This window comes from Camelus dromedarius, chromosome 5 (assembly GCF_036321535.1).
Source record: "Camelus dromedarius isolate mCamDro1 chromosome 5, mCamDro1.pat, whole genome shotgun sequence".
Classification (NCBI taxonomy): domain Eukaryota; kingdom Metazoa; phylum Chordata; class Mammalia; order Artiodactyla; family Camelidae; genus Camelus; species Camelus dromedarius.
The window spans coordinates 20,741,681-20,753,705 of NC_087440.1; the positions used below are offsets into that span (position 1 = coordinate 20,741,681).

Below are 12,025 nucleotides of genomic sequence, written 5' to 3' on the forward strand. Positions count from 1 at the left end.
CTTCAAGACTTCAAAAAATAAATAAATAAAAACAGACCAGCATGTACACAAGGAATCAGTTAGGCCTTGGCACCTGTGGAGGGAATACCAGCACTGGCATTCCAGCAAGGGAGCATTTAATCTTTATTTTTAACATAGACATTTTTTACTTCTGGTCAGTGTGCCCTTTTCTTTAGCATTTGAAGCAGATGTACAACGTATGTTTGATAGACCACAAACAGGCTGTTTTGGTTAGCATAAAATGCAAGTTAACTCATGTATAAGCCTGAATGACTTCCCCATACCTCAATATCTGAACATTTCTTTTATCACTCCAAAGCCCGTGCTCTTGACTTTTATGGTATTTAGAATCTTGGGTTTGCAGTAAAGAAATTGACCTTGTCTGAAAAGAGCCTTCTCTCCCTCATTTTTAACAAATAATAACCTTATTGAAATATTATTAATTTCCTCAACTTTGTATCTACCAAACCATTACTGCTGTTCTGAATTCTTGATTTCACTTCCTCGTCACTCTTTCCCTAACTTCTGAATTTAGAGACTGACCAGATCAGAAAGACAAAGCTTTTGAGCTGTGTGCATTTCCTTCCGTTGATCAGCCCCTGTAAAGCATTACCTAAACTTGTTCAGGAGGATCTTCTCCATCCTCCTTTCACCTCCTTTCACTTACACTGCTTTGCACGCCCTCCCTGCTCTCCACCCCCAAATTTCTTCATGTGTTTTATGTATCATAGAATATTTAGAAATACGTAGTTAGGGGGAAGAAATGGTTGGGAATGTTGTGTAACAGTAATCTTTTTCATTCAGCAAATGCTTGTTTAACAATGTCTTATTTCAGTTGTCCTAGTTTCTTTACCCTTTCTTCCTATATCTTATCTTTCAACCATTAATTTGTACCCAGGGCTTTTTAGGAGCCTTTTCTCAGTTTAGTTTATCTTCAGTTATGGTTCCCATATCTTAAAGGTGTGATGTACCGGTGTACCAGTTTCTGTATTTTATAACCCTGTTATATTTTTGTTTTAGATGTTTGTATCTTATATTGTGTTTACCTACATCGCTGTATTACTGACTGAATTACATTAAGTTTTTTTGTTTGTTTGTTTGTTTTTTCAGTTGTTCTTCCTAACTTAAAATCAGAAGATACACCTTGCCTTCTGTCCATAGATCTATTTCATGTTTTGGTAAGTGCTCAGATTTTTTTTAAACTTCACTCAGATTTCTAATTTGATGTGTTTTCCTCATTCAAATTCATGTTCTTTGTTCAAGATTATAAATTGTTGGTTTTAATACTGCAAAGTTTAATCTCTTTTGTCCATTCTCTTTATAAATAGATACCAATATGACTAAGACCATTAAAATCACTTTAAAAATGAAGCCACATTTACCCTTTACTTTGTAATGGGTCTTATCCTAGTTGATTACACTTAGGTAATATCTGCTTTCCCCCTCCCTCCTTTTCTCATCTTGTTTACATTATAAGCAATGAATGATGGTGTGAGCTATCTTAAAAGTCATTAATTATTTGTGATAGGGACCAGGCCATGGACACATCTAAGCTACCCGAAAACACCTATAGTTGGGTGGCAGCTGTTTTGTGAGTTTCTTGCAAAGCTTTTCCATTTATGTGATGATTCCATTCCTTCAAAACAAGTTCTCTAGAAAGAGCAGTGGTGAGGTTGAGAGCATGGAGTCTGTGGATGCAATATTAGCCAGTATCTTCTCCCCAGTGGTTGTCACCCCTGTCTTTGGAATCTCTTGGGGGAACCTTGAAAAGAATGCTGGTAACAGGGCCCTGTCCCCTGAGATTATGATTTGGTTGTACTGGGGTGGGGCCTGTGTGTCAGTGTTATTTTAAGAGCTCCCCAAGTTGTTATAATGTTGAATCTTCTAAAACCACAGGGATGAGACCACTACCTAGAACTAGAATAAGTCGACCTAGTAAAGGGATGAATCTGTTTGGTGATGACTTTTTCCCTCTATTTATGGTATATTATATTCTAAAATATCCCTTTGAAAATTAGGAAAAATATGGTGGTTACTAAAAAACTGCACCAACACAGTGCAGGATCTGGTGATCTTTACATTTATGAGATTAACTTATTTTGGTCTTTGTTGTTACCCACGTTCATGTCCATTTTCTCTCATAGGTGGGTGCTGTGTTAGCATTCCCATCGTTGTACTGGGATGACGCTGTTGATCTGCAGCCTTCACCAGTTAGTTCTTCCTATAACCACCTTTATCTCTTCCATTTGATCACCATGGCACACGTGCTTCAGATACTTCTTGCCATAGACACAGGTAAAGCCCTCATCAGTTGTTAACTGTAAATAACATTTGGCCATGATTTATTGGCAGAATTAATGATGCTTGTGATTAACCCTATTATGTACTTCTAAGTCCCGTATTACGTCTCTTGTTGAATGATTGTTCATTTGCTTCCCTACAGATGCTATTTAAACAGAAAGGTAGAAGAGCAGAGACAGGAATAGTTAGCTAAACCACTTGACTCTCCAACTTGTGGCTGCCTTCTACGTATACAGGGAGACCATCTGGATCTGCTTTTCTTTTTTATTTTCCTTCAGATTCCCCAATGTCAAGGTCGGGAATTAGTCTCTCCACTGTTTGTACCTAAATACTTGCAGCCTTTTGATAAGCCTGACTATGAAACCACTCTTGATTCCTCCAGCTAGAATGATAGAACTTTATTCATTTTATAGCACTTATCACACAGTATCTTATTTTATAGTTACAGCTTACTGTTGTTCTAGTCCTTTCCCTGCTTCTCCTTTCTTCCTGTTCCTTCATCCCTATTGTAAGTTACTTAAATAGGGAACATTCAGATTTCAGAATCTTTCCTCATAAGTTTCAAGTGTCTAGCAACTTTCGTTATACCCAGTAAGAACTCAGTATTTTCTGGACGAATGTTCATTTGAGGATACATGAGTAATACAACATCATGGAATTGTGATATATTTGTCCTTTTAAACTCAGCTCTTAATAGAAAGCAAAGTCGGGTCGGGTCTTGAGTATCAGTGGTACTGAAAGTTCAAATACTTCAGAGGACAGATAATTAAAGTACCTTACAACAGTATCTAGCAAAATTAGCATATGCATTTATCTTTTGACCCACCAACCCCACTTTTAGGAATCCACCCCAAAACTCTGCTGACAAAAATATGAAAGAATACAAGCATAAGATTGTTCATTGTGACATTATTTGGAATAGCATAAAACTGGGAGATTAGTTGAATAACCTATGATGTATTCTTATAATGGAATGCTGTGCTGCTATAAAAAGGAATGAGCAAGATTTATTGAAGAAGTGAGCTCGAGGATGTAATATCAAGTGAATAAAGTAGAGTACAGAGCAGTAGTTATAGTATAATACCTTTGTGTAAGACATTTATGTGTATTTATGCATATACGTGCTTACCTAAATTCATATTTACTTACAGTTTTTATAAATTAAATAACAGAAGTATAAACCAAAAACTAATTAAAAAGAGTTACTTCTAGGACAAGGTAAAGAGTATAACGATTTGAGCAAAGACTCTTGTGAATGTCTTTTAAATGTAATTTTGATTTTAGAACCCTAATTATACTTAACTAAAAAAAATCAAATGGTTAAAATAATTTTTAACAATTGGAAAAAACCTAACTATAACAAGTATATTGAGAAAATAATTATTTAGATAACTTTAAAATACAGTATTTCAACTGTACTTTTCTAGTAGGATATATTCTGATAATGGAAGAACTATTTTAAAAATCTTAAATTGAACTCAATTAGTGGTATTAGTGGTATTTGTTATTTTGAATTATTTTAGGTAATTTTTAGGCTAAACCAAGTAAGTGGTTATGTTAATGTCATTAGGAACCAGATTTTCAATATAATGAGAAAGACACAAGAATAAATTCAGAAGAGTTAATAAAAACCCAATAATCTCAGTTAAAATCCCTACAGGTTATTTTTTGGATATCAACAAACTGATTGTAAGTTTATATGGAAAGGCAACAGACTCAATAGCCAACTCAGTATTGAAGGAGAAGAACAAAGTCAGAGGACTGACACTACTTGACTTTAAGATTTACTATAAAGCTACAGGAATCAAAACAATGTGTTATTGGTGAAAGAACAGACAAATGAATCAATGGAACAAAATAGAAAGCCCCAAAGTAGACCCACATAAATACTGTCAACTGATCTTTGATGAAGGAACAAAGACAAATGGAGCAAAGACAGTCTTTTCCACAAATGGTGCTGAAATAACTAGATACCCACATGTAAGACAGAGACACACAGACCTTACACCTTTCCCAAAAATTAACTGAAAATGGATTCTAGACCTAAATGTAAAGTATGAAACTATACAACTCTTAGACGATAACATAGGAGGAAACCTAGGTGACCCTGAATATGCAGTGACTTCTTAGGTACAACACCAAAGGCATGATCCATGAAAGAAAGAGTTGATAAGTTGGACTTCATTAAAATTCAGTTTTTGCTCTGCAAAATATAGTATCAAGAGAATGAGAGGATAAGCCACAAACTGGTTGAATGTATCTGTAAATGACACATAAAAAACTGTTATCCAAAATATGCAAAGAACCCCTAAGATTCAACAGTAAGAAAACAAACAGCCTCATTAATAGTTGGCAAAAGACCTGAACAGACACCTTCCCAAGGAAGATATTCAGGTGGCTGTTAAGCATATGAAAAGATGTTCAATGTCAGGTGTCATTAGAGAATTACAAATTAAAACAATAATAAGGTACCAGTGCACATCTATTAGAATGGCCAAAATCCATAACACTGGCAACTCTGAGTACTGGCAAGGATGTGGAACTCTCATTCATTGCTGACGGGAATGAAGTCCATGCCACTTCAAAATACAGTTTGGCAGTTTCTTACAAAACTAAGCATGCTTCTACCATACAGTCCAGCAATCACACTCCTTGATGCCTACCCAAATGAAGTGAAAACCTCGATCTACACAAAAACTTGCACACAGATGTTTATAGCAACTTTATTCATAATTGCCAAGATTTGGAAGCAACCCATGTATCTTTGTGAATGGATAAATAAACAATAGTACATCCAAACAATAGAGTATTCTTCAGTGTTAAAAACAAATGAGCTATCAAGCAATGAAAAAGTGTAGAGGAACCTTAAATGCGTATTACTAAGTGAAAGAAACATATTTGAAAAGTCTACGTTCTGTATGATTTCAACTATATGACATTCTGGAAAGTGCAAGACTATGGAGACAGTAAAAAGATAAGGGATTGCCTGGGGTTAGGGGAGAGAGAGAGGTGAACAGGCAGAGCACGGAGGATTTTTAGGGCAATGAAACTACTCTTTGGGATATTACAATAGTGGATACATTTCATTATACATTTGTCAAAATGGATAGAATGCACACCACCAGGAATGATCACTAGTGCAAACTATGGACTTTAGGGCAATAACTCAGTGGTGCTGATAGCAGGGGAAATGGTGGGTATTCGGGAAAAGTTGATATATGGGAAATCTGGGCTTTCTACTCAATTTTGTTGTGAACCTAAAACTGCTTTAAAAAACAAAGGTAAATTAATTTTAAAAGATCTTGTTACATGGGTGCATGCATTTCACCAAACTCATAAAATGGTGCATTTAATATTTGTGCATTTCATTGCGTGTAAAATTACCCCAAGCCAAAAAAATAGTCATATACAAATGTCAAATTCTTGCATTTAAACTGGAAATATCAGTATGAGCTCGTGATATATTTTCCTTTAAAAAAATTATCCTTCCTAAAGAGACCTTAATTGACAAAGGAAAAGAGCTGGCACTATTCAAGGTAAGAGACTCAGGGTAATTTTAATCATGGCCTCTGAGATGGATTAATGTATAAACAAAGCATTTTTAAAATAAAAGAGTACTACTCAGATGTGCTGTAACCATCCCTCACAGCAGACTGAAAAGTAATCATGTTTATCCCCGTTTTAATACAATAAAAGTTCAGAGAACTTCAGTGGCTTACCCAGAATTTTAACTCAAGTAGGAGAGTTGACATTGCCAGAAAGGTTTAGGATAGTCTTCCTAAGGGTTAAGGATAGATTATGGAGGAAAATGACCCCACAAGGTTCTTTTTATGTGTGTCTCTCTTTGCTTGAGCAAGAAGGCAAGACAGGAACCTACTTCCCTTTCTAGATGTTGAATTTCTTCCTGCTGGCTAAGACTGCTAGGAACCCAGAGCAGGTAGATGATCTAATTTATTTACCTGGTTGTATTATAATGAGGTAAATATTTTTTTAAATGTCATGTTTAGCATGATTGTGGTTCTGCCCTATGTGTTTTCGCCAGCTAACATACTGATAAAGGTTACCTAACAGTTTTAGTATTCAGAATTAACTATTTAGACTGAGAAGAAAGTAAGAACCTCAGTTGAATTGACACTACTTATTGTCCTGGAACCATGAAATTGAGGTATAATTGATAAGTTGAATAGCAAATTAGTAGATTTATCTTTCAGAATTTCATTTTCAGACCGCCCCCTTGCTCAGAATCAAGAAGAGAGTGAAGAGGCCCGTTCTGCATCTTCTTTCTTGGCAGAAGTTTCTCAGTATACAAGTGGGTGAGTAGCAGTCCATTAGTGCAGTCTATTTCAATATTATTTTTGTAATTCCACATCTTTGTTCAGTGTTTGGCAGTGTAACTTTTGAACCGTTTTAATTCCAGTTTTTAAAAATCAGTTAATGTCTTTTGAAATAACAACAAAGAAAAGCTACCCATTTATTTGTTTCTGAGACTGAAACAAGTTTTGACACATCTTTTGCTCTTTAAACTGTTCTGGCAACATAGGCAAAAGATGATAGAATTTTAACAGTATGCATCAGTTAGAAGTTAAATAAATGTAGAAAGTAGAAAATAGGTTGTCCTTTTAAAGCATTCCATACAGTTGACGCACTTAGCTAATTAGAGGTTTTTCAAGGCTACTCTAAGTCATGTGTGAAATACATTGGCAATGCAGAGGTTAAAACCAAAAGTGCAATAGGAGTGCTCTGCTGATCTTCTTCACCAGATACCAGCTTCCCCTCTTTGTTTTCATCTTCTTCATCAGTCAGTTTTTTTTTCCAGTTTAGGTACTGAATATGTGTATGTTTATTTTTAAGTTAATCGACTTAATTTTTTAGAGCTGTTTAAGGTTTATAGAAAAGTGGTAGAGCGCATGCCTAGCATACACTAAGTCCTGGGTTCAATCCCCAGTACCTCCATTAAAAAGACAAACAAAAAACAGATTTCCCATTTACTCCCTTCCCCAACCAGTTTCTCCATTATTAACATCATGCATTTGTGTGGTACATTTGTTAAGTTGATGAGCCAGTACGTTGTTATTAAATAAAGTCGTAGTTTACATTAAGGTTCAGTCTTTGTGTTGTATGATTATAGTGTCATATAGATTAGTTTTACCACCCTGCACATCACCAATTTTAATACAGAAATCAGGAAAGTATTACTTCTTTTTTTAAATTAACTTGGCTGCTTTGGTTAGTTATTGATAAATCTGTTTGCTCCACATTTCATTACAAAGGCTAGGAAAAGAAGAAAGTTCTTTGCCTTAAAGATCTACATGGTAAATAAAACATGCAAGATTTATATACTCTTTAGGAAACTATTAGGAAATTTAAAGACTGAAGCTATAGCTAGTTAAATATTTTGTTTTAAAAGTTTAAAAATTAAATGGATAAAAAATTATTTAATGCTTAGCTATGTTTTTGAAAGGAGGTATGTTTACAATCTAGACAAAGTTTTGGTCTGACCAGTATTTTGTTCTGTTTTGGGATTATTGCCTCTTAGCTGCATTGGGTGTGGCATTCCTGGCTGGTATTTATGGGTCTCACTGAAGAATGGCATCATCCCTTACCTTCGCTGTGCAGCATTGTTTTTCTACTATTTACTTGGAGTAACTCCACCTGAAGAACTGCTTACCAGTAAGTAGGAAAATGAAAGCCCAGAGAGGTAAATAAGAGACTTTTTTTCTTACCTTCAATCTCCAGTATGCAAAGTGAGAGAGGCAGAACCACGTCTTCATTCCTCACCTCTTTCATCAGTGTCCACTCCAAACATGTGTGTCCCCACCCTGGTGGAGGTAAAAGATGAGGCTAAAAACCAGATTAGCCTCATAATCTGCAAAACCTTGTCATGGCTCCTGTCTATGTACAGCTTTTATACTCGAGCCTGTAAATGCCAGCATGCAGAATATGACAGGTTACACAAGAACCTAAAGGCATAGGTTGCCTTTCAGGGAAGAGAACTGTTAGGCTAGGTAGGAGGAGATTTTTGTTGTATATTCTGTTATTTGAAATTTGAACATATGACTATACCTATTAGAAAAGAATTAAAATGCTGGTAGGAAAGGCCTATCATAACAAACCAAGACTATGTATATTTGAGTAACAGAATCATTTTCTTTTTCCGTTACTTGCCTTAAATCTAGATCCAGGTAGAGAGGCTTCCTTGTGGCTTTGTATGGTTAAAAATCAGAAGGTTTGTATGATTTCAGAAGAATCACCAGTTGCTCAGAGATTCTTCCTTTTGTCCTTTTCTCAGGTCAGCTTTACTGGCTATCAGCTTCTTTATCTTGAACTCAGTTTAGTAGGGTTCGTTAAATCTAGGTTTATTCTGAACCTGTATGAATAAGATGTTACTTTCCAAGTAGCTTGTGGTTATCAGTACAGATCTGTTGTTTTCATTTTTTTTAAATCATGTATTGTAAAAACTAGAACCAAGAAGCTTCTAGAAGAGATCATAAAGAATATCTTGGCTATTTTGAGGTAAGCAAAGCTTTCCTAGAGAAAAAAAGGCACTAAGCATAGAAGAAAAAAGGTTTAACAATCAAAAGTGTAAATTTCTGCTCATCATGAGACCATTATAAGTTATATCTAGATTCAAATCATGATTTTATATTCTGCTTGCTAGCTATATATCCTTGGGTATCTTAATCTCTGTGCCTCAGCTTCATCATCTATGAAACAGAGATAATAAAACGCAAGGCAGTTTGGAAATTAAATAACATACATGAACACTTAACCTTGGTCATAAAAATTAATAAATTCTCAATATGTTAGTTTTTCTTCGTATTATTAGTATCATATAGTGTGGATTGTAAGGTTCCTAGAAAAGATGTATTAAAGATACTTGAACGTCTTCAAACTTTGACACATTTCATTTCCCAGAATGAGTACTGGAGAGAAAGCTTCCTCCCCAGTCCTGATGTTTCCTTCCATGTGGCTAGAATAAATTAATGCAACACTTAAAAAACACTTAAAAAAAATCATACATTATCTAGTTGGTATAGTGGATAAGATAAAGTCCTTTTTTTTAATTGGGAAGAGACCAAATATAAACAAACAGATAAAGATATATAGTATAATGTCAAATGGTGATAGGTGCTGCAAAGAAAAATAAAGCAGGTCATGGGAACAGAGAGTGCTGGGGCCAGAGTGGGTAACACGTTTAGATAGATAGTCATGGAAGGTTTCTCCTTCAGAGACACTGGAAAAAGAGAGGGTGTAGAACTGGGCAGGGAGTTGAAGGAAGAGTACTCCTAAGCATAAGGGACAGTACATGTAAAGGCTTTGGTTGACAGAGTCAAAGAATAGTAGAGATGAGTGGCCGTACCCCAGTGAACAGGGGAGGGTGTCAGAGATGAGGTTTAAGAGGCAGCCACTGGCAGATGCTGTCCGGCCTTTATGCCACAGAGGGGATTTTTGTATTTTGTATTTTTGTGGTGGTTTGACCATGAAGAAGTCTGATCAGGAGATTGACTCAATCGGATTTAAAAGTATCACTATGTCTTACTTATCACCCATAGTTTTATAGAGTACAAAATACACTCTATATAGAGACAGTATAGAAATGAGCATAAACAATGAAGAAACTCTGTTAACAGGTTGATCAGGTAAGAATAACGTGCTTATTAAATGTATTTTTTTCTTGCAGATTCTGCAGAAGGAGAGTACAGTGCACTCTGTAGCTATTTATCTTTACCCACAAATTTGTTCCTGCTTTTCCAGAAATACTGGGATACTGTAAGGCCCCTCCTCCAGAGGTACTGTGGGGGTAAAATATCATTGTTGGGTTATTATACAGTTTGGAAATTTTAAATTAAAATTATTTGCTAAGCTTTTAGATTGATTAGCATTGATTGAAAGGAGTGACAAAAACAGATGGAATTGGGAATAAGACCAGCAGCAGTGAGCAGCTGGAATTTCTGCTTGTTCCACCTTGACTGCCATTCATTGTGCTTATTTTTCCCACGGCTGCTGTCTCATCCCAGTTTTAAATAGGGGCAAGGGCGTAGGGGGAGTCATGTTATCAGCAACCATACAGTCACAGTTAAGTATCAAAAGAACCCAAGTGAGGCTACAGCAGCAGCATATCTCACATGGTAGTACACATCTCAGAAAGGTAACTGGGGAGGAAAAAAAAGTCATTTGGTAGATCAAAGATGTATCCAGTTAAATTTCTCATAGAGAAGTGTGTCTTTCTTTCATTAAAACTTTCTTTCTACCCCATTGCTTACTGGCCCTTCAGATCACTCTACCCTTCAAACTTCTAGTCTCCTTACCCTATCTTTGCCACTACCGTTTTCCTTTTTTTTTTTTTAATCGGTTCTAAATGTGTTACTCTTACTTTATTTCCCCCATTAAAGTTTCTGACATCCGATTCCAATACTTGTTGGCGGGGCAGTAGGGTAGGGTTTCCCACACATCCAACAAGCAATTCTCAGCTGGGTGTCCTAAATTCAACTCAGTTCTGACACTGTCTAGCTGGAGATAGCTTCAGATCCCACAGGTTAAGGGCTCAGTCGTATAAAACTGACACTACACACACACACACACACACACACACACACACACTCACACACACACACACACACACACACACACACACTCTTCAGCAGCTCACAGAACTCAGAGAAATATTTTACTTACTAGGTCACCATTTTATTATAAAAGAATATAACTCAGGAAAAGCCATGTGGAAGAGATGCAGAGAGCAAGGTATGGGGAAAGGGAACCAAGCTTTCGCACTCTCTGAGCATGCCACTCTCCCCAAATCAACATGTGTACGTCAGCCTGGAAACTGTCCACATCTTGTCCTTTAGGGGTTCTTATAGAGGCTTTATTTTGTAAGCGTGATTGATTAAATCATTGGCCATTGGCAATTGATTCGACCTCCAACCCTTCTCCCTCCCTAGAGGATGGTGTATGGGGGGAGGCTGAAAGTTCCATCCCTCGAGGTTAGTTCTCAGGCTACCAGCCCACATTCTTAAGTCCAAACTTCACTTCGTTAACATAACAAAAGACACATTCTCATTCTTCTCATTTAGGAAATTGCAGAAGTTTTGGAAGCTCTGTGCTGAAGTTGTGCTGACCCATTTGTGCCAGGAACTGGGTCAGAGACCAAATATATATTTCTTATTATTGTTAAAAAACACAGTTCAGCTGAGTAAACCTGAAGATCTAATTGGTTATTAAACAATTCATGAGTAGCAAATAGAAAGGAGGTTTTTATAGGCAGAGGGCAAGTGGGACAAGGAAGTCATAAATAAAAAGGGTTATTTCCAGCAAGGTCACCTGTGTTTATGGGATAAAAGTGTCTCTTAGGCAGATGACCTCTCTGGTGCTGACCAGGAAATTCCAGACTGACTGGTAAAGATTTCTTTTCTGAGGAAGATTGAAATTGCACTTAGGTTAGGTATGAAGTCTGGATTTGGTGACATGGCTTAGCACAAGTAACTCCATTTTGGGCCTGCTGTCTCTTTTTTGACATTATCAGTCACAATATTACACTCATGATTTCGTTGTCTTTTCAGTTTCCTGCATTTTTCTTTCTCCTTTTTCTTAATCAGTGTCTCTTCCCCTGCATGCCCAAGTCAGGATTCGAGTGAATATCTGCCCATCTCCTGCCACCTTTCTCTGCTCTCACCTCTTCTCTTGGGTTCTTTTCTGTGTTTCCTTATTTCTCATGAGGTATTCT

The 12,025-nt window shown here is 36.4% G+C and overlaps 1 protein-coding gene across 2 annotated transcripts in view; it reads left to right on the top strand.

The window, feature by feature from the left end:
- Positions 1 to 12,025, top strand: part of UBR1 (ubiquitin protein ligase E3 component n-recognin 1) — a 116,376-nt gene that overhangs the window by 87,223 nt on the left and 17,128 nt on the right. The window contains exons 38-42 of one of the 2 annotated variants that reach the window (XR_010380872.1): positions 1,111 to 1,178; positions 2,145 to 2,295; positions 6,527 to 6,614; positions 7,838 to 8,814; positions 9,983 to 10,091. Coding sequence is in view for 1 of the 2 variants with exons in the window: in XM_010994960.3 (XP_010993262.2) it covers positions 1,111 to 1,178; positions 2,145 to 2,295; positions 6,527 to 6,614; positions 7,838 to 7,971; positions 9,983 to 10,091 (550 nt within the window). In the remaining variant the exon portion in view is untranslated. The remainder of the gene's footprint in view (positions 1 to 1,110; positions 1,179 to 2,144; positions 2,296 to 6,526; positions 6,615 to 7,837; positions 8,815 to 9,982; positions 10,092 to 12,025) is intronic. The other variant, XM_010994960.3, reaches the window with a different exon arrangement.